The sequence below is a fragment of the Dacryopinax primogenitus genome (genome assembly GCF_000292625.1).
Source record: "Dacryopinax primogenitus strain DJM-731 SS1 chromosome Unknown DACRYscaffold_5, whole genome shotgun sequence".
Lineage (NCBI taxonomy): Eukaryota > Fungi > Basidiomycota > Dacrymycetes > Dacrymycetales > Dacrymycetaceae > Dacryopinax > Dacryopinax primogenitus.
The window spans coordinates 1,359,723-1,380,608 of NW_024467202.1; the positions used below are offsets into that span (position 1 = coordinate 1,359,723).

Here is a 20,886-nt window from a genome sequence, read left to right on the forward strand (position 1 = left end):
CATTGCTTGGTCAAGAGACATGACTAAGCCTTTATGACATGGAAGTAGCTGGTATACCTTGGCATGTGCTGGAACCTGCTGGAAGGATTGGATGGTCAGGTGACCTGCTGTGCATGGCTGTGCATGACCTCATATGACCTCATCCTTGGTCATATGACCTGATCACCTGACTAGGCTGAGTAAGCAAGATGTTCTAGCAGGTTCCACCACAGAGGTATAAATATAAGGCCTACTCTGCCTGGGACTGTCTCTTCAGACTTGGTCTCTTAGGATCATCCACAGATACCTATACTGTAGATAGGTCTTAGTCATCAGGTCTACTCCACTTCCTTGTTGCCTGCTTAGACTCTTGGCACTCTTAGGTGAGCAGACTTAGTCAGCCTGTGTTGCCCTAACAACTTCCGACAGAAGTGGTTAGCCTGCAATCCATGATGGCTACAGAAGTCTGATTGCATGGGATTATCCCCTCCCAGTATAGTGATCCAGCATCAAAACAGAACGGTTGAACCCAGCTTGGCATCATAAGCCTTGTACCCTGTCTGGTTGATATCGCTAAATGACAATAATCAGCATATGTTGCCAGAGAGCTCGATGTGATGAGAGATGAATGTGTGGTGATCCAGGTGACTTACTTGATCATCAACACCACTCCTTCCATCAGCTCTAATGCACTGGCATGAGGCGGGGTGCCCAAGAAGGCAATGTTGCTGCTCACTTCGAGTTGTTGTCAAGGCATTGACAGGTTGGACATACAAACATTGTAATGTTTGTACCACTGCTTGGAGTGGTTGCCAGAGACGTTGTCTTCCCAAATGAGTAGAGGTAGAGAGTAGACGACTCGGCCATCAGCAACTAGTTGCCAGCAGTTAGGCATTGCTTGAGCTATCCTCTTGTATCCATTTGCATAGCAAATAAGTAACCATTCCTGCATATATAGAGAACACTGGACAATACCCAGGAATTTTAAAGAGCCAGACTCTAAGTAATCCTTCAACTCATACCAATTGTTCTGGAATGTCTTGACCATGCAAAGTTTGTGGAATGTGACATCAGGATGTAATATGCTGGGAGTTATTGCCTTGGGTGATGTGTGCCCATTGCACAGATAGGGCACCAGGTGGACATCAAAACCAAAGGCGCCTAGGTTGCCTTGAGTATGTTCGAACTGTCCCCAATGGAGAGGGATGAAATAACTGCCATCCAAGCACCTGACCAGCTCATCCACAAACCATGGTCAAGCTTCATACATGATCATGGGTGTGAGGCATTTGTCTGAGGCCTTGCTTCCCCAATGTGTACTGTGCCAAACCTCACTCATGCCAGCTGAACCAATGATGGGGAGGAACTGCATGTCGGCTTGTTTGGATGGATTGGTGAGCTGCTAATAAAGGCTCAGGTCCAATTCATTTAGTGGGGAAAAGGGTTGGCACCTTGGCAAGGAGACTGCCTATGTCTTGGAGATAGTAAATGTTCCAGTGTAAGGACACAAATCAGTGGACAGGATTACCCAAGTGCTCAAGAGACTCTCTCACACACCGGGCTCACTCAGTTACACTCAGAATTGTACTGCCAAGACTGAGCATCACAGTGCAGACCAGTTCTTGCATTTCCATGGTGAAGTGAGTGCAATGGAGATGGAAGAGCACATCTAGCAAGAAGAGCTGTTACAAGTCAAATTAGGCAGATGGAAGGTGGTAAGGACTTACAGGTTTGCTAGCATATGGATACCACAAGGGCTCAACCTCTGACCCAAACAGCTTGAATACCTGCATTGCTGGTTGCAGCATCAGCACCCTCTGCCACAAAGCACAAGAGCATGACTCACCATTGTCACCCTCCCAGTTGACAGCTTGGGATTGATCCACATGAAGAAGGTTGTGATAGCATAGAAGATCCAGCTGCAGATTGTCTGTGTGTTTTGCTTGCACAAGCCATTGGTTGATGTCCAATCTGATGCTGAAGACCAAAGGTTGTCCATCTGATCCATAGTACTCTTGGGTCTGCTCCCCTTCAATATCCCAGTCTTAAAACTCTAGAGACAGAGTCTCATCTGATTCATGCCAGGAATTGGATGAGAGCAGGAGGGCAGGTTGAGTGAGAGGAGGGGCACAGGCACTCAAATTTGTCTGGGTATGAGCTTGCAGATCAAGCAGATGAGCCAGTTCTTGTGTGCTGATGTGTGTTGACATGTACAAGAAACTGATCCATGCGCCTAGCCTTGAAATGATTTCCCCCTTTGCATACCTTGCACCTGCCCAGGTGCTGAATGGGGTCAATCTCAAAGTCTACAAGATGTCCACTTAGCACCATTGTGAGAGCAAGACATGAGCTTACCACATGGATCTAACTCTATAGGTCTCTTGCAACCCATAGTCCTGAGAACATACAATAGCAATAGGCTTGGGCAGCCAACATGAGTGAGATCAAGACACCATGAGATCGAGAGATAGAAGACATGAGGCAGGGATTTAGCACATGGTGTTCTTCAAGAAGCATACAGGTTTTTGCATGGAGCTGTGCAACCCACACCAAGCTCACCCATTGTCACCACCACCTCTCACAGGACTCTTTAACATCATGTCATCAACACAGGTGATTTCTCATGGGGGCACAGTCCTGATTGAGGTGAACATCACCAGAACCAACCCAGTGGTGAGCTCCATCTCCATACATTCTACTCGCCAGTCTGACATCAATTACAAGCATCTAAAGATACCGACAACAAGGGAAACACATGCATCCATCATTACAAAAGGATGAATGCATACAGAGGAGAGGAGCAGACTGAGGAAGTTAGGGAAGAGAGGATGTACAAAGCTAATGGACCTTACAGTTGGCTGTCGGTGAGTGCCGGGAACTCAGACAAGAAGGATGATGTGGAACTCAGCAATGTGGTGTGTCACCAGTGTCAATCTGCCTCCATATGTCTAGTACCTATGGTCAGAACATGGAGAAACCCCACAGAATGCCCCCTTCATTGGTCTTGAAGCATATGAGGATGATCATCAGCAAACCCACTGGTATCAGGGGCAGAAAGTTGGCCTCTTCACCTCATATGTTATACATGTGGGACTGTAAGTGCAGGCAGTTGGAGGAGATGAATCATTCAGATGTAATGGAGGAAGTTGAATCACAGGTAGATGATGCAGAGAATGCAGAGGCAGAGGTAGAAACCAGTGAAACTGTGCCCACCTGCCCTGATAGTGTAGATTTGTAATCTGGTGGAAGGCATGCATGGGGATCATTCAGATGATGGTACAGTTAAATGACATGGTATTGTGATGACCTTTAAGGGATCTCAGAGAAGAATGGAGACATATATTGGAGTGAGAGGAGAGGCTTCCTACTTCAAGAGTACATGGGTAGAACAGAATTAGAAAACACTGGCAAGGTGTGTGCAGCCTGTGGAGAGCAACCCAGCAACACCAAGGACAGCATGTTTGCAGGCCTGGATGGTACCCTCCCTGATATCCATAACCAAACCCATGAAGACCTCACCCTGCCTCTCGCCAATAGTGTCCAGAGCATCATTGCATGAGAAGAGGCTGACGTGCAGTTGCCAAAGCGCCTTGGCTTCCTCCTGGCTGAGGTACTTGCTGCCAAAAATGCAAGGTGGGTGAGAGATGGAGGTGTGGTGACTGAGAGCTGCAGACAAGTCCTTGTCTGCAACTTGAGGTTGAGAGATGGAGGTGTGGTGCCCAAGAGCTGCAGAAGAGTCTTTGTTCATGACTTCTGGATGAGAGATGGAGGTGTGGTGACCAAGTGCACTAACCGCAACTGGGTGGTTGAGAAATTCTAACAACAAATGTGAGCAATCATGGGTGAAAAAGATGACTACCACTAACCGTCAAGTCCCAACATGCTGGAACTGCCTGGAGAATAATGTCAGCAATGGATGATCACAGTATAAGTAAATCCATACAGGTGACTATGGCAAGAATATGGTGGTCCTCTGTAAAACTTAGGTTGATGCAGGTAGTGGCTTGTTGAGGGCAGAGGAGAAGTGCATGGAAGACACACATCCACCCCCTGTGTGGCATATCCCAGGTATTGCTTCCAGCCTTGTGCGGAGTCAAAAGGATACAAGTCCCATGTGTTGTCTTCATTAATGATGTGGAACTTTAACCCTAATAATAAATATGACTATACCTCTTTAAGCACCCAAAACACCATTGAAGGAATGTTGGCTGAGGCAATGATGACCAGGTCAGAGTTGTCAAAGTTGTAGGAATATGGTGCTTCAATTTAGCAGTGCACAAGAATTGAAGGCTCATGTTGTGAAGAAGACTTGTCTGCAGCTCTCAGTCATCACACCTCCATCTCTCATCAAGAGACAAAGACAGGCAACTAATAGAGGGTTCGGCCCAGTGACCACACCTCCATCTCTCATCCCAGGAGGAGGATTGCCCATTAAGAATATTTGGGGCACCATGTAATCTATCATCTGTGAAGGGGAGATTGAGCAAGCAAATGGGGCGTAACATACAAGATGCCTGTCTGTGAAGTTTGATGGACAAGTATGATCTGAATTTGTTAGTTGATCTAATACTTACAGTATTATGTTAGTATATAATACAACATGGAGAATGAAGGCTGTTGAGGAGTATTCACACATGCCCAGGAATGGATGGGCAAGCCCCTAAGTGCATTGCCCCTGCTGTTTTTCTGGCCGACGCAGGACTCTCTCTTCATCTATCACCTTCAGGTATGTCTACACACTATGCTTACCTTAAAATTACTGACTTGAGTGCATATATACTTAGCAAAAAAAGACTTCATCATCTTGAGACATGCCTGTCATGATGGGTTGGGTTGGGTGTCATGCAGGGGTGGGAACAAGGCTGGGTGGAGGACGTCGGAGCAGTGGAAGTGGGGGTGGGGATGTCAATGGAGCGGTGGGGTCATTGACCAAGATGATGAACAACATGAGGGATGCCAGTGTGGTGGAAAGGTGCATGGTGCGCAAGATGCTTGATGAGGAGTGGGCATTGGATGGAATTGTGGGTGATCTGGTGGTAAGCTTGAGTATCCTGTCTGTTTCCATCTGGGTCGCTAACAATAGAACCAGGTGATGGGGGGCCAGTTCACATATAATCCAACCCCCCACATGAATATGAATGGAGCTATGAACAGAGAAGGCAAGGTTAGCATGCTCTTTGATGCTGACCAGGAGATCTACTTTCAGTAGTGTCAAAGTGTGGCTGAAGAAACCAGTGAGATTTTCTGCAATGCCTGCCTTGGTTACTGCACCTGCATCAGCAACATTGGGTGTATCTTGTATGGGTGGTTGCTGGATGACGCAGGGTTCTGTTGCAGGTGTCTGCATGGTATCCACAAGATATCTAGTTGTCAGTGGAAAATGAGAGGTTGCATGAGGGCAACAGGCAGATGGATCATGATTGGGGTGCTTGTGGGACTCTGTGGCCTGATTTTCTATGGTGCATAATATGAATTCACATACCCTGACTTTATCTGATGAATTGAGTAGGTTATGGTCATAGCAGCAGCATCAGCCAGCTGCTGAAGGATATTGGCAAATGGTTCATGCAATGCAGCAAGGACATTACCCCTCAGTAGAATACCTTTACCTCTATGACTAATATGTGTCACTTACCCATTCCTGCATCACTGTATCCCCTGTTCTCAGTTTTGCAATGAATTGGTCACCTTACAAGAAGATTGAATGGTTGATGGATGAAATGTGTAAGAAGGGGGGCTGTCCTCATCTCTGGATGAGAGATGGAGGTGTGGTGACTGGGCAATAATGGCCTCACGGTCACTTCAACTCTCTTGCTGAAAATTCACAGTGAAATGATCCTTGAAAGATGTACATGTTGGTCAAAGTTGGAGGGGTACATGTTGCTTGTGTGGAATTTTTAAGATACGAGATTAGCTGAAAATGATAGTGTAATAAGAGGAAGACAGTGTGTTTATCGATGATCCTTGGTTGTAGTTTGCCTGGTGAACTCCAGGTGGTAATCTAATGGGACCCCACTGTCAGGTATGATAACGGCATCCATATGTTTTCCATCATATGATAGACCCTGATCTACATACAGTAACGAGCCAGCTTAAATCCACCTAACGCCGACGGGGCGGTGATATTGCACACGCTTACGTGCCTTGCCGTCGACGATCAGATCAGAAGTTCCCGAATTTAAATAATGACCGCCTAGGTCGTGGGTGAGCCCCAGTCATTGGTCAAAGATTCATCACGGACCAAAGCACTCGAAGATGAATGTGTTTCTATCGGGAGGTTTGAGCCTGAAGCCCGCTTTCTTTAGGTCTTCGTTTACTGCGCTATCATTCATATGAGCAAGAGCAAGAGTACGATGGCGATCAGAAGATGACCCACACGACATGTTTGTTCAAGATTTTCGGGGGGATGCTTGCTAGTAGCCTGGCAACTGGAGGTGCGGTTGACTCCATCAGATTATCCGCTCTCTCGACGGGAATGTTTTCTTTGTACAAGCCTGGTCGGAGATCAGACATGGATCTTGGTCTTTGGGGATCACGCACGCCCAAGAATGGGGATGGTTAATGCCTGATGCGTTACCATGGTCGGATTGCGCTGGATCATGGTTACCCGAGCCCCGTGGTTGTAAAGGTCATGCGCGATATCATGACCTGCTGATAAGTAAGAGCTGGGACATCGGCCGACAGCACGAGCGCGTACCGGAATTGCCGCATCCTACTACGATAACCTGCTTACTACCCCAGCCTTGACCATTCTTGTAGGCACTCGAGTGTATTGCAACACCATTGAATGATGCCTACTATACAATCAGCAACGACTATAATAAGCTAGGAGGAAAGCCCACTAGTCCAGGTACAATAGGCATAACGGGGCGCAATCCATTGATCCCCGTTGCAAGCACGATATGCGTGAACCGTAACACTTTTGACGAGTCTGAGAAATTGAGCACCACATCCCAGTGTCCGTCAAGATTATACTTCGCCGATTGCACAGTGGTTGAGGTCATCACATTGAGGTGTGTCGTCTTTGCGTATTCTTCGAGAAAGTCGGCAACGTCGTTTCTTGTGGGCAGGAGCGGGGTTTTGGCGGGCCAGTGATGGTACGCGAACTGGGCTATCACGCTCTGAGTCCAAGCTTCAAAACGCACCGAACGGGTTCATACCATACCACTTGGGAAGATGCAGCTTGAGGCAGTCATAATGTTGACGCCATTGGTCTCCGATCCGAGCATGCTGTTCGATAAGGAGACAAGACAACCCGAGAGTTCGAAGAGCGGCTCCCACTTGAACTTGAGTCCTAACAATCTTAGTCAAAGTCCTGTCGTCAGGTAATAACCCACGTCCGCTTTGTCCAGCGCCAAGCACTAGAACGTCAACGTGATCCCCAGTGGTATAGCCGTCGACACGAAGCCTCGAACGATTCTCTTCATGTCCTTTCAGATCATCAAGCTTCGTGAAGACCGTCCAAGCCTTCCAAGTGTCTGTTCGCTCGTCGAGAACAAGTTTGACTATGGCAATGCTGAGAGTTGTGTCCGTTTCAAAATCGTACGTTCCCTGGATATATACAAGGTTATCTGAGGCAGTAGGATGCACAGTAGCGTTTTGCAGCCTAAGGTCGGATAAACGTCCTTCTGCGAGGGCATAGTCCAGGAGATCGCAGATCTTATTGATTGAGTCAAAAGTTCGGATATCCCAGGTCAAGGATAGATGGTCCGTCCACCATGGGGCGACATCGTCCACTAAGATCTCGCCTAAGCTGTTTGAACGGTTGGATGGCGCATGAATCGCAGTGTTGAACCTCGTCGCCCAGTCGGCACCTATCTCAGTGGGCACCAACTGCGTGGTGTCGATGGACTTGCTCAAGAGTGGGAGCTTCAGAGCCATGGTCGGGCTGCCGATCGCCCTTTCAGGAAAGGAAAGTCATCAATAAGACGAATCGTCGAAATAATGTTTAATGTACTGTGGTGGCTCTTCAAGAGACAAGTTGACCACAATTGTGGAACCGGGACAAAGCGGCTATATCAACTTGGCAGGCAGCGGAGCCGGCGCATTACTGCCCGGCGTGGTGTCCAAAAGACGATAAGCAACCCATCAATTGTGCAAGCAATCGAGCGACGTGTTAAGCTGATTTGAAGGGCCCGTGTTGTGGTGTTTGAGTTTGCAGGAAATTTTGGAGATTCAGCAACCACGGAGTCGATGCCCGCTGCTACTCGGAGCTGAGCCATAAATGTCTCATGCACGAAGTTGTCATCACATCCTATCCAGCAGAAAGCTCACATCCCCTCCCCTACCCCGCCCAACGCAGTCGCTTTCTTCCTCCTCTTGGCCTCCCTACTCCGTTTCTTCCATTCCTGGGTCAGCGGTCCTCTGACCTTTTCCCACCTCTCTCTCGCTTCATCCCTTTTAAATTTGTTAGCACATGTCGTTTCTGCCTTCCTTACTTGCAGGTATAACACGTACTCAGTTTCCTGTTTCCACCCCTCCGTCCAGCCTTTCTCCCTTGCGACGTCCCAGAACGTCTTCGCGCGCCTCCTTCCTCCTGCACCATGGGCAAAATGTTCCACCGGCTTTCCCTCTTCGTCCCAAGTGGGGAAGAACAGGGGATACGCAGTCCAGTCGGACTTTTCTGTTGTCGGAGGATCGTAGCTCGGTAGAGGTTGGACAGGACGCGCAGGGAAGGAGGGAAGAGGCACAGGAGCGAGGGTGGGGTCGATATCGAGGTCGTCCAGGTCCAGGTCGAGGGTGAATCCACCTGCAGAATTGTCGTTAATTGAAGTGTCGAGGAACCAAGAAGGAACTTACCTGTCTCTTCTCGCGGGGCGAACAGGTCCTTAAGGCTCTCTCGCACGGGCTCTGGCCCACCTGTCGGCTGAGCGGTCGATGCGGGCGCTTCTGGCTCCTCCTCGGAGGACTCATCCTCATCCTGTTCCTCTGCTGGCTCCTCCTCCACTTCCGCGGTCGATTCCTCTTCTTGTTCCTGTTCATCCTCCGCCTCTGCTGCGTCTTCCTCTTCTTCTACTGGCTCATGCTCTTGCTCTTCCCGTTCTACTCTCACCTCTTTCCCCTTCCCCTTCTCAGGCTTCTCATTCCTATTCCACTCAGGATGCTCAACCTCCATATCAGAATCCTCGTCCACCCAACGCTCAGCACGCTCCATCCCCTCACCAAACATCTGGCGTATCAGATCTAATCCCGCGCTTTTCTCGCCTTCAATAAGGGCGAGGACATCATCTGTCTTTCTCCCCTTCTCCTTCATGGGTGGACGGGCGGCATGTTCTTGAGCCTTAGGGAGTGGCGCAGGTGCAGGGGGTTCAGGTTCCGCAGGAGCTCTCCGTTTCTTGGACTTCTTGGTACCTTCAAGTGGAGCAGCCGCTGGATCTTCAGCAAAGTGCGCAACGCCTCTCTCCCGGTCGGGAAGGATGACCTCACCCGCCTCCAACAACGCGCCAGTAAGGTGTACCGCCCCCCATTTCGGAGGGTCGATCACCATCCTTCTGGCTCTCTTGAGCGGCACGGTCGACAACGCCTTCTTGGAGGACATGGGTTTACTGCTGGAGGCGAGCTCTGGAAGGGGTGGAAGAGGGCGGAGGGGTCGCATGCGGATGGGCCGGATGAGGTGGTTTAGAGCTGTGACGTGCCAGTACTGCCATGAACAAATGAGCACTAGCCTGGGAAGGTAAAGAAAGAGCACACCAATCGACCCTCAACGTTATTCACCGTCACAAGACTCATATCTTTCGCCTCTTTTACCCGCTCCATTTTCCGTCGCTTTCCCGCTCTCTGTTCTTCCTCTCTAACAGCATCCGCATGTTCCTTCTCCCACCTAGCTGTATAATCCATCTTCGCCTCCCCGATCCTCAGCTTCGCACCCTTATACATCGTCCCAGAAAGCACATTCATACATCGTTTCAGCTTCACCGGCGTGCTCTGCAGTGTCAAATATGCAAACTTGCGCGGCTCACCGAGGCCGTCCGGGAGGTGCAGGCCGTCGAGGGCGAGGACAGTGCCGAAGGATGAGAAACGGGCTTGGAGGTCGGAGGCGGTTATGCTGGGTGTGAGACCGGCGATGTGAAGCCGGGTTGTTATTAGTTCTTCTGACATTTTGAGTATAAAGAGGAGAGAAGATGCAAGGGGAGAAATTCAGTAAGGGACCGCACGTGAATTTTACGGCATGGCAGGGGTTGACTTTCTCCGTTATTTCTCCGGTCTCCGTTCCTTCTCACATTGGTGTCGTATTTTGTCTCCTTTTCCTTTCTCTGAAGCTATCTCTCTCGAAAACACTGTAATACTACTCTGATACCATAAACATGGCATCAACCCGTTCCCTCACCTCTTCCCGTCCACCAACAACCACCCCCCAACCACCTCCTCCACCCCCAGCACCTGCAATTGGGCAACTAAAGACACCACAAGATCAAGCCGTCCAGGCGGTCTCTTCCGCACTCGGAGAGCTAGGGAGCAGGTTGGGAGCTCTATCAGGGTTTGGGAGACAGGAACCGGCTGGTGCGCCGGGGCAGGAGAAGAAGCCCGAGGAAGGAGAGAAAGAGAAGGGAGAACAGGATTATAACCCCTACACTGGGGCACCTCTTCGCAAGCTTGTGCCCCTCCAGTCTCCGGTGACTTCCCCCTCCTCCTCGGGGTTAGCGTCTCCCTCTAGCGAACCGGGAAAGAACGCGGAGCCATCGTTGTCCCAGCAGTTGTGGGCTCACCTTGCGCTTGTGAGGAAGCTCCAAGCCGAGCTCGCACAGCAGCATATCGAGATGGAGAACGTTACTGGGAGATGGAGTGGGGAGGGTCTGGGTCTGGGAGAGAAAGGAGAGAAGGTCGATAAGGTGGTGGATTTGGGTGCTAGGGGTGCGGCGAAGAATATGGGCGATGAGAAGGAAAAGGAGAAGGAGAGGGAGAAAGAAAAGGAGAAGGAGAGAGAGAGAGAGAGAGAGGAGAGGGGAAAACAGAGGCAAGAGGCAGTGAAGGCCATTATGAGCAAGGTGCGTTCTCTTGTGACCTACTACGTCTTAATATGAACTAATGTATCATGGGTAATAGCTGGACGAGCTTTCAAGGGCTGTAACGGCCTATCACGGGACAGTGACCCCATCGCTCGACCTCACGCCTCTCAACGCAGGTCGGCAACGTTCCCAAACGCTTTCCCACGCAATCACACACGCTGACGGTGCATTATCCGACACCGCGCTGTCAGAAATTGGGAGTAGCCCACCCCGAAGAGCAGGGGATGATAACATGCTCGGGTTTAGGGGTATGACGATGACCCGGAGAGAAGGGACGAACGGGAGGATGGTGAGTGACGAGTTTGGGGAGAGTCCTGCTGTTGGATATGGGTTCGATTCTGCATAGCATTGTCCATGATTATCGGTATACCTGTAGCATATATATTAATACCCTCAGCCTCTGCAGCTGTTCAATATTGTTAATGCTCTAGAAGCGATAGGAGCCAGCGCATATCTTTCCCCAAAAGGGAATTATGTTTAATTTGGACCCGGCGCAGTGAGGGAGTGCGTGTCGTGTTCGCTGTTCGTGTTTCGATGAATGACTGAAATATCGACAAGCCTGCGCATACACTCACTTCAACGGCGTGCACAGCGCAGCTCTTGACCACCACCTCGACAATCTTTGGCTCAATTTACTTACCTCAAATCCAGTCTTCATTCCTTGTTTCTGTACTATCAACGCATCTCATCAACGCAGTCGTCGGCCACACGCACGACAGCCAGTGACGCCGTCATGGCCGGCCCGCTTGCCCAACTTCGTGTCACCCTCTTCCTCCTTGTCCTCCTCTTCCCCCTCACCACACGCGCCGATATCCCCCTGGTAACGCTCAGCTACTTCTCTACGCTTCCTAGCAAGCTGTTCTACTTTGATGACTCTACTGTATGTCCTCCCTTGTCGTGCTGTGCGCTTGCTGATGCCTCTTGTGCAGAGTGTGCTCTGGCATGATACCGCCAATGGGATCGTCTTTGTATCAGAAGATGAGGGCAAGTCTTGGACCCAGAGTACGGATATCCCCGAAGGAGAAGCGGCGATGCTCGTCGAGCATCCATTCGACACCAAAGTTGTGCGTGGTTTGTCCCCTCGCTGCTCCGCGGAAACTCACAACCCTGATTCAGGCATTCATGCTCTCTCGAAAATATACACATTACCGCACTATCAACCGGGGCAAGACGTGGCAGACGTTCGAGACACCTATCCCACCCGCGCTTACGAGCACACCTTTGAGCTTCCATGCGACTGAGCCAGGGTACGTCCTTTTCCATGGGACGAGGTGCGAGAACACAGGTATATGGTGGGGAAGGGAATGCCATGATGAGGTGCGTTGAACTTGTACTCCGGGTGTACGAGTGCTGACGTCTTTGACAGGCATACTACTCCCTCGATCAGTTCTCCGATGACCTCAAGCTTCTCCTCACCCCTATCACCCGCTGCGTCTTCGCCCGCTCGACAAAAGACTTCCTCACTGCCCCGGAGAGGCAAGTGCTTTGCGTGGGCATCGACGTGGAGTCGTCCGAGGGGCACGCTGTTGAGTCCTCGCGCTTGTACACTTCTGAAGACTTCTTCGACACCGATGGTCAGATAGTCAACTTCGGTCGTGGAAAGCAGGGGCGTGGAGTTGTCGCCCTCGGTGTTGTTAGCAAGTTCATTGTCGTAGCGCTCAAGGACCTCGTCAACCCGGACAGCGGGGAGATGGTCTTGTACGTATCGGTAGACGCACAGAACTGGGCACACGCGCGTTTCCCGCATGGGTCGGGTCGCCTCCTCGAGAACGCGTACACCATTGTCGAGAGCACAACGCATTCACTTGCCGTGGACGTACTCACCCACTCGCGCAGCACCGTCGGAACACTGTTCGTCTCCAACTCGAATGGAACATTCTTCGTCCGCAGTCTGCAGAATACGAACCGCAATGCGGAAGGGTTTGTCGATTATGAGGAGATTGTCGGTGTTGAGGGAGTCGGGCTCGCCAACTTTGTCGCCAATGCTGAAGAGGTCGATGGCCGTGGTCAGGAGAAGCAGCTGCGTACAGTCATCACGTTCGACGATGGCTCGAGTTGGGATCGGCTCCCCCTCCCTACCGATTTGAGAGGGAACGAGATCGCTTGCCCGAACGAGAACTGCACCCTTCACCTGCACTCCGTCTCGACCCCACACAATCTCGGTCGGATATTCTCCAGCCCTGCGCCTGGGTTCGTTATGGGTGTAGGGTCCGTGGGGGACTACCTCCTGCCGTACGAGGAGTGCGATACGTTCCTGTCCTCTGATGCGGGGCTGCATTGGAAGAGGGTAGCGCAGAATGCAAATATGTACGAGTTTGGCGGACAGGGGAGCATTATCGTCATCGTGGATGATGAGGACTATACAGACCACGTGCTATACAGCTATGATTCTGGGACTACCTGGTGCGCACCCTGGTCCTCGTACAACCAACGATGACTAACCTGTAGAAAGGCACGATCTTAAGTTCGGGGTCAATATCCGCGCTCGTGGCCTCACCACAGTGCCGGACTCGACCTCCCAAAAGTTCCTGCTCCTCGGCACGTTAAGCCGCAAGGACCAGAACGACGATGGCCGGCACGTCAGTGTCTTCCTCGATTTTGCGCCGCTGCAGAAACGGCAGTGTGGAGCTAGCGATTTTGAGAAGTGGTATGCTCGTACGGCTAAGGGCCACGAATGTGTCATGGGTCACAAGCAATACTACAACCGGCGGAAGGCAGACGCAGACTGCTACGTCGGGCACAAGTTTGAGGATCCTATCGAGTTCGAAGAGAACTGTGCTTGCACAGCCTACGACTACGAGTGCGACTACAACTTCGTCAGCATGTGCGGCAACTGTGTCGCTGCTGGCCCAGAACCTATCCCTAGTGGAGTATGCACCACAGGTAGGGAGAGCGAGCAGTATCAGGGATCGTCGGGATACCGACTTATCCCTGGGAATACGTGCGATAAGAAACTCCCGGGAGCCGTCGTCAAGGACGAGAAGGTTTTGAAGGACTGCTCGAACGCTGCTGTGCCCGAGGGTGAGGCAACGCATCAGACCGTACGTGTACTGTAACTCTATCAATCGGTTTTAGAGAGCTGATAGGGTTTTTTAGTTCCAATTCCCTGCCCCGATCCTGCAGCATTTCTACTTCAAGAACTCGCCGACCATCCTCGTTCAGTTGGAAGACCATACCGTCTGGCAATCACCCAACGAGGGCTATTCATGGACTCAGCTCCACCCCGATCTGCGTTTCCTCGCCATTTACATGCATGCATACTCCGATGACCGTGCATACATCATCACCGATTCCCGCAAAGTGCTGTACACGACGTCGACCGGAAGGGACTGGTATGAGCTCGAGACGCCCACAGATGTGAACACTTTCCGTGTTGCCTTGCTCCAGTTCCACCCTACCCGTAGGGACTGGATCATCTGGACCGGTCAGCAGGACTGTAATGTCCCTGGTGGCGGAACGAGCTGCCGCACCACAGCGCACTACTCGCAGGACAATGGCCGGCGGTGGTATGAGATCGAGAACTACGTCAAACAATGTACGTGGGGGCGTGACAAGAACCTCAAGATCGATGAGCGGCTCATCGTCTGCGAGTCCTTTGCTATAAAGTCTGGCAATATGCGCTTGTTCGGCTTGGAGAACCCGCTTCAGCTCGTGGCAGGCCGAGACCTTTATTCGCAGAAGGTAAAACTGTTCGATAACGTCGTTGGGCTTGCCAAGTTCTCGGAATACATGATCGTCGCCGAGCTCGGCGCGCAGAATACGCTCGACCTCCAGGTGTCCCTTGACGGGAAGACTTTTGCTACTGGATTATTCCCGGCCGAGTACAAGCTGGATAACCACGCATATACCATCCTCGAATCCAGCACTGACTCTGTCTTCCTCCATGTGACCATGTCGACCCAGTGGGGGGCAGAGTACGGCAGCATCCTCAAGTCTAATTCGAACGGAACGTACTACGGCGTCTCGCTGGACTATGCAAACCGGAATGATGCGGGATACGTCGACTTCGAGAAGAATCAGGGGCTGGATGGGATCGCCGTTGCTAATGTGCTCACGAACCCGGACGAGGCTCTCCTGACTGGGAAGAAGCGCCTGCAGACGAGGATCACGCATAATGACGGAGGCAGCTGGAAACCAATTCCTCCTCCCTCGAAGGACTCTCTGGGCCAGCCATACGACTGCACTTCCACAGTAAGCCCTTTGCATAGTGATGTATATCGTGTTACTCAGACTTGCGACAGAAATGTACTTTGAACATCCATGGGTATACGGAACGCCGTGATGCGCGGGCCACTTACAGCTCGCCCGCCGCGACCGGACTGATGATGGCTGTCGGCAGCGTTGGGGAAGCCCTGGCATCGTACACTGAGAGCGACATTTTCCTGACCCGTGACGCTGGTTTCACATGGGAAGAGGTGCACAAGGACGCCCACATGTGGGAGTTCGGTGATTCCGGCTCCCTGCTGGTCATCGTCAATGACGAGAAGGCGACTGACTACGTCTTGTTCACCACGGACGAAGGCCTGAACTGGCGGGAATACCACTTTGGCGACACGGTGCGCATCAACACGCTCGTGAATGCCCCGTCAGATACGAGCCGCAAGTTCCTTATGTTCGGCGAGTCTTCAACCCAGGGCACTGTCGCGATTCACCTCGACTTCACGCAGCTGACGAAGAAGCAATGTGAGTCCTTTGAACTAGAAAAAGATTGCAAATGGTCCTAACTTACGTACAGGTAAATTCGACATCGAAGACCAGAACAACGATGACTTTGAGCTGTGGAGTCCTAGCGAAGAGCGAGAGGAACAATGTCTGTTCGGCCGCCAAGTTGCGTATTACCGCCGGTTGCGTGACAGGAATTGTTATATTGGGGACATGAAGCCACCTGGCAGGCTGGTACATAACTGTATCTGCAAGAGGAGCGACTTCGAGTGGTACGTGCGCAGTTCTTCCCATGCTGATGCCTTTTGACGTTCCCCCAGCGAGTTCAATCACCGCCGGAACGACGCAGGAGAGTGCGTTCTTGTAGCTGGTGCTGAGCCGCTGCCTTCAAGCATGGCAGACCAATGCATGAACGGCGAGGAGTTCTGGTACGACCGTACCGCCTACCGCAAGATTCCATTCTCGACCTGCGAGGGTGGTGAACAACTCAACCTGGGCAAGCGACACGATTGTCCTGGCCTGCAAGGGAAGAGCTTCTTCTTCTGGCTCAGCGTGATCGTACTCCCAGCGGGCCTGGTCTCACTTCTGGCCTACTGGTTCTACAAGAGATCGGGCCATATGAAGGGCACTATCCGTCTGCCGGACGGAATGACGCGCCCGTCTCTGTCGACCGACGCCGGGCTGGTAGACACCATCGCTAGCGTTCCTTGGTACCTCCTCGGGCTGGCGACAGTAGCGATCACCGCTATTGAGAACATCCGCATCCCCTGGCTCAGCGGACTGTTCCGCTCTCGCAGAGGGTACAGGACTGTGGCGGTGGACGAGGACGCCCAGGTGCTGCGCTTCGAGGACGAGGAGTCGTAGGCTGAAGGTTCGCCGACAGGTAGGGAGAAGAAGGAACGTAGAAAAACACACATTCTGATACCATCGTTCATGCTCTACCCCGTTCCGAATTCTCGCATCCTGCTTCCTGATCTTGGCCGACCCTTTCCCGGGGAGACGCGTACTGGCTCTCTGTTCATCTTTGTTCGTTGTGTAGGTTGGTGGGAGGGTGTAGAGCAGTGGGAAGATGGATGATGATGGACCGTGCTGGATGTTCGATGATGATGGATGTCGGGAGACCGCTCCAATTGGCTGTGCTGTTGCATAGGTTGTATTCTTCAAAATATGATCTGTCCTTCGAGATAATCTATGTTCCTTCGATTATGCCCTGAGGATTCACCACAGAGCTGTACCCCAGATGGTTTCGGATGAAAGACAAAGGGATTGTCCCTGATAGATTTCACATGGCTCTGTTGCGAAGCACAAGGAGGCAGTGTTTGGTCGTGCAACCTGACATCGTCCGACACAGCCGGAGCCTCGGGGCCTTCACAATACTCCACAACACGCCCTCTCTCTTGAGCGAAATCCCTCTTAGGACCACGGAGACTGCGTAATGAACGGATTATTGTTCTTTTCTCTTCTGGGTTGACATCGAGCGCAGCAACCGGAAATGCAATTCTCTCTCCTTGCCCTCTTTCTGGACGCAGATCTCCCGGCGTGGAGTTGGTTGAGAACCGGCGGCGGTGCGGCTTACATCGGCGCGGGCAGAAGATGATTAATTACCGCAACAGTACTGCCGCACCGATCAGGCGTGTACATCGGTGGCTATCCCTGGGCGTAATAACGAAAGTGGGACAAAGCTGCTGCGCCGGAAAAAGGACGAAACTCCCCTTGGCGACATGTAACACGCCCTGCCGGTGCCTTGGCGTAGTCTGTGAGCCTATATAATCCGGTTGGAGCGGACATGCCGTTGGCCTTCCTTACGCCAACGCCCTCTCCCTTCGAGGTATAAAGATATTTGCAACAGGTTGCCTTGCTGTACTCTTAGTCACTTGATATCCCCTCGCATACTCTAGCACCAAAGCTAATCATGTTCGCTCGTACATCCCTCGTCGTCCTGCTCGCCGGCCTCGCAGCTGCCCAGACCACGTACGCTCACTTAGCCTCTCCTACTCACACCTACTAACCACTTCACAGTCCCTCCATCTCTACCCAATGTACGACTGCCCTTGCCTCCATCCTCGCCAACTCCAACGCAGCAAGCTGCCTCTCTCTCGGGGATGTGATCCCCGTGCTGACCTTATCATCCAACACTTCCCTCATCCCGTCTATCACCACCTGGCTGGGGGACATGTGCGTCGCACAGGCATGCTCCAACTCCACGCTCGATTCTGTCACCAGCTCGGTGATCCAGGGGTGCCAGAATGACCTGATCACGAACGGTGTCCTGCCCCAGGGGACGACTATCAGCGTCAGCCAGGCTCAGCAGGATGTTGAGATTGCCTACACCCCAGCGAGGGAGGTCGTCTGCAGCAAGAGGTGCGTTTCTCTCATCCTTTCATCAATGGCACACTCTGATTTCTCGTAGCATCGGCAACTGGTGCCTGATCAACACCCTCACCTCCATCCAAACACTCATCGGTGCTCCCCTAAGCGAAGCCACCCTCTTCTCAGCGGACTGGACCCAGCTCGCATCAACCCTCGACACCTCCTCCCTCTGCACAGACTGCAACCAAGCCGCATACGCAACCCTGCGCACGCCGCTCAATCTCCAAGGCACACCAATCGAAACCGTCATCTCGAACCGCTGTGGGAGCACCTTCGTCAGCGGCAGCGTGCCGGCGGACGTCACCCTCGGAGGAGTGACCACGACGCACAGCGGTGCTGAGGCGGTCAGGGCTGCGCTTGCGGGACTGCTGGGTACTGCGGGCATCGCGGCGCTCTTATTCTAGCCGCGACGTGGGAGCTTATGGACTGAAACAGTAATCATAAGTAATATTGCTGTATCTCTACTTTTAGGCTGGCGCCTACGGACACTTAGACAAAAACATGATATCCTGCACATGATGGATAGAAGAGAAGCCACTCTGCGTTCTAAATTATAAGCAAAAATCATGTCGTGCACGAAGCTCGGCGACCTCCGCTTACTCGGCATAATAAGTGGGGAGACATGACACCATTCTGCCACAGTCGAACTCGTATCCCGAGAAGACCATGTCCGACGGAGAAGGGGAACACGTAACACGCATATAGCTATGGACCGACCAATCCGGGCAGCTTTCATAATGACCGTAAGACCTGGCTGCATGTACAAACCCATACTTTGAAGCGAATATGTACGTGGCACTGCCCTCAGTAGCTGGTCGTTCCACAACTGTGTGGTCAACGAGGGGTTTTTCTCACGCGTAATGACAAGCTGATGAAACTGTTTTATCCATACAGACCCCGAGGAGTTTCGAGAATGGGTCAGTTGATTGAGAGACGAAACCCAGGATCAGAGTGGGGTGCGGCCCTGGGGCGGTGGACGATGGATGAGTCAACGGCCGGACAGCGATCGGGATGTATTTGTTACAGATGCTGGCGATCCGCGGTAAATTCCCACACTGCACCTCTGACAGGAAGATAGTATCGCTTTCAACCCAAGGCAAGCCTCGTCACATGTTACTAGTATGTTTGCAATAGCCTGAGAAGGAAAGGAGACCGCCACTGTCTTTTCCTGCCAAAACGAACAGGAAAAGTGCATGCCTGCGTTCATCGCTTCCCTGCCAGTGCAACACGTTTCACCCAACGAGAAAGGCGCTAGCGGTATCTGGGCCGTAAGGCTGACGCTCACGGGCATGTCTTCAGAGGAAATTATTGGTGAACGTGGTGTGCTTATTACATGGCGTGAGGATGTGAGGATGTGAGATGTCAATGCGTAAAATGCCACCCGCGGTGCGTCCACTCAGTCAATCACCCCCAGATGATCCTCCTTAATCGTCCCAATCGCGAACTAACCCGTAGGCGCAAACAGTCAGCCAGTCTCCTGACAAGACGGGGGAAAGGAACTCACGATCTCCGTTGCGTCTACCCTGGTGCCAACCAGCTTTAACCGCACATGCGTGTCCTTCTCGATCACTTGGTCTGAACTGGCAAAACAGGGATTGGCGGCGGCGCTGTCGAAGCGCATGTCGGGGTGGATTAGGTGGGCGGAGACAAATACTTGGAGAGGGCCGACTTCGGCAAAGAACCCCATCTGGAACGAAGTTAGCTTGGATACGGGGAACACAGAGAGGGAGGGATGGAACGCACTTTATTCACACTGGTGACGACGCTATCAAGCACCTCACCCTTAAACGGCTTGAACACAATAGCCCGATATGTCGTCGTAAACTCCGCGTGCCCCGCGCCAACGCTCACAAGTCCCACACCTACATCGATCACATCCAATACGGCGATGATGTACCCGTACTCTCCGGAACATGTGCCCTCGACGTCGGCGTGTAGCTTGGACTCGATGTGTTGGTGCATGCGAGCGCCGAAGTAGGAGGGGTGGAGAAGGATCGTGTGATGTAGATCTTTCTAGGAGCGGGTCAGTTATTGTATAGAAGCAGATGAATGTGTGCTCACTACGAAGAACATGGTGTCCTTCTTCTAGGGCAGATCGCCCTTCAGGTTAATGAAGGTAATATACAGACTTGCAAGTTGAGATGGTGGCACGCGCAAGAAAGTGAGCACTCTGCGATGATCCCTAATGAACACTGCCACTCGGCGATGGTTATGAGAATCACTTAACGTCGACGTAAGGAGGAAAAGTTCGTGCAGCATTGCCTGAAACGACGAACAGACTGAGTGGGCACCGATCGACGAGATCCACAGTGTGGGTCGTATTTAAATGCAAAGGTTGGGAGCGCTGACAACGCGCTCCTCTTACCTGTCGCGGAGCGGCTCCCACGCAAGCACCGACCACCCTGGCTCGTACTCTCCGGCCGTGCAGGTTGTTATGTGTATCACGTTCGGAAATAGGCTGTACCCTCCGAATTCCGTACGAATCGGGGTCATGATAGTCTTCATTGACCAAGCTTTTAGTGGTCAAGAACATCTGAGCAATCGATGAAGAATCTCTGTGGGGAGACTAGGGCCGAAAATGAATCAGGAAGGGAAATATTTACGCGACCGGGCCGCGCGGGTCTCACGGCTCGCCCAGCCGACGGCCCCTCTCTCTGGGGTGAATTAGGCCGCCATCCCCGCCCCCTCCACGCTATGTCCTTTCTTTGTCTCCCCCGCGGGGCGGTCCGTCTATTGGGGTGTCACAATTTATTTTCACTATCTTCGCTGAACGTGCTCCGCCCCCCCCCCCGCGATTGAGAATTTGATGGAAGGCGGCGTAGGAACACTACATAATCCGTCGGTGGTCTGTCCTGTTCAGGACGGCCCC

General features: G+C 52.0%; 6 protein-coding genes across 6 annotated transcripts in view; 3 read left to right on the plus strand and 3 right to left on the minus strand.

Annotated features, from left to right (window-relative positions):
* DACRYDRAFT_49562 (FAD/NADP-binding domain-containing protein) overlaps positions 1-7,860 on the minus strand; it is a gene marked incomplete at both ends in the record, with an annotated part of 20,523 nt that extends 12,663 nt beyond the window's left edge. The window contains 3 exons of the mRNA XM_040774912.1: positions 6,822-7,090; positions 7,140-7,265; positions 7,317-7,860. Of these exons, the coding sequence (XP_040630801.1) occupies positions 6,822-7,090; positions 7,140-7,265; positions 7,317-7,860 (939 nt within the window). The remainder of the gene's footprint in view (positions 1-6,821; positions 7,091-7,139; positions 7,266-7,316) is intronic.
* A 389-nt stretch (positions 7,861-8,249) lies between these two features.
* Positions 8,250-10,077, minus strand: DACRYDRAFT_115208 (uncharacterized protein; the record flags this gene model as incomplete). The annotated part of the gene is made up of 4 exons (XM_040769953.1): positions 8,250-8,376; positions 8,437-8,728; positions 8,779-9,619; positions 9,670-10,077. 4 exons carry the CDS (start codon positions 10,075-10,077, stop codon positions 8,250-8,252), a joined length of 1,668 nt encoding a protein of 555 aa, XP_040630802.1.
* A 206-nt stretch (positions 10,078-10,283) lies between these two features.
* DACRYDRAFT_106069 (uncharacterized protein) lies at positions 10,284-11,331 on the plus strand (the record flags this gene model as incomplete). Its single annotated transcript, XM_040768193.1, has 2 exons — positions 10,284-10,964; positions 11,023-11,331. 2 exons carry the CDS (start codon positions 10,284-10,286, stop codon positions 11,329-11,331), a joined length of 990 nt encoding a protein of 329 aa, XP_040630803.1.
* Positions 11,332-11,620: 289 nt separating this feature from the next.
* DACRYDRAFT_21308 (Oligoxyloglucan reducing end-specific cellobiohydrolase) lies at positions 11,621-16,628 on the plus strand. Its single transcript, XM_040772333.1, has 9 exons — positions 11,621-11,865; positions 11,915-12,049; positions 12,102-12,302; positions 12,352-13,388; positions 13,438-14,026; positions 14,082-15,176; positions 15,227-15,668; positions 15,721-15,919; positions 15,968-16,628. The coding sequence occupies exons 1-9, from the start codon at positions 11,719-11,721 to the stop codon at positions 16,509-16,511; spliced, it is 4,389 nt and encodes a 1,462-aa protein (XP_040630804.1). The 5' UTR covers positions 11,621-11,718; the 3' UTR covers positions 16,512-16,628.
* A 506-nt stretch (positions 16,629-17,134) lies between these two features.
* On the plus strand, positions 17,135-18,516 carry DACRYDRAFT_21309 (uncharacterized protein). Its single transcript, XM_040772334.1, has 3 exons — positions 17,135-17,618; positions 17,667-18,008; positions 18,058-18,516. Exons 1-3 carry the CDS (start codon positions 17,560-17,562, stop codon positions 18,419-18,421), a joined length of 765 nt encoding a protein of 254 aa, XP_040630805.1. The 5' UTR covers positions 17,135-17,559; the 3' UTR covers positions 18,422-18,516.
* An 897-nt stretch (positions 18,517-19,413) lies between these two features.
* On the minus strand, positions 19,414-20,030 carry DACRYDRAFT_49099 (uncharacterized protein; the record flags this gene model as incomplete). The annotated part of the gene is made up of 3 exons (XM_040774881.1): positions 19,414-19,461; positions 19,522-19,704; positions 19,761-20,030. Coding segments are annotated over 3 exons (501 nt in total), but the record flags the coding sequence as incomplete, so codon positions are not given.
* Positions 20,031-20,886: the final 856 nt, after the last annotated feature.

What these genes read in the sequence shown, in the direction of transcription:
- DACRYDRAFT_21309 (XM_040772334.1), top strand. Translation starts at nt 17,560, where the DNA reads ATGTTCGCTCGTACATCCCTCGTCGTCCTGCTCGCCGGCCTCGCAGCT. An exon ending in CTCGCAGCTGCCCAGACCAC is followed by an intron (nt 17,619 to 17,666) that starts GTACGCTCACTT and finishes ACCACTTCACAG; the next exon opens with TCCCTCCATCTCTACCCAAT. An exon ending in GAGGTCGTCTGCAGCAAGAG is followed by an intron (nt 18,009 to 18,057) that starts GTGCGTTTCTCT and finishes GATTTCTCGTAG; the next exon opens with CATCGGCAACTGGTGCCTGA.
- DACRYDRAFT_21308 (XM_040772333.1), top strand. Translation starts at nt 11,719, where the DNA reads ATGGCCGGCCCGCTTGCCCAACTTCGTGTCACCCTCTTCCTCCTTGTC. An exon ending in GAAGGGAATGCCATGATGAG is followed by an intron (nt 12,303 to 12,351) that starts GTGCGTTGAACT and finishes CGTCTTTGACAG; the next exon opens with GCATACTACTCCCTCGATCA. An exon ending in AAGAGGAGCGACTTCGAGTG is followed by an intron (nt 15,920 to 15,967) that starts GTACGTGCGCAG and finishes ACGTTCCCCCAG; the next exon opens with CGAGTTCAATCACCGCCGGA.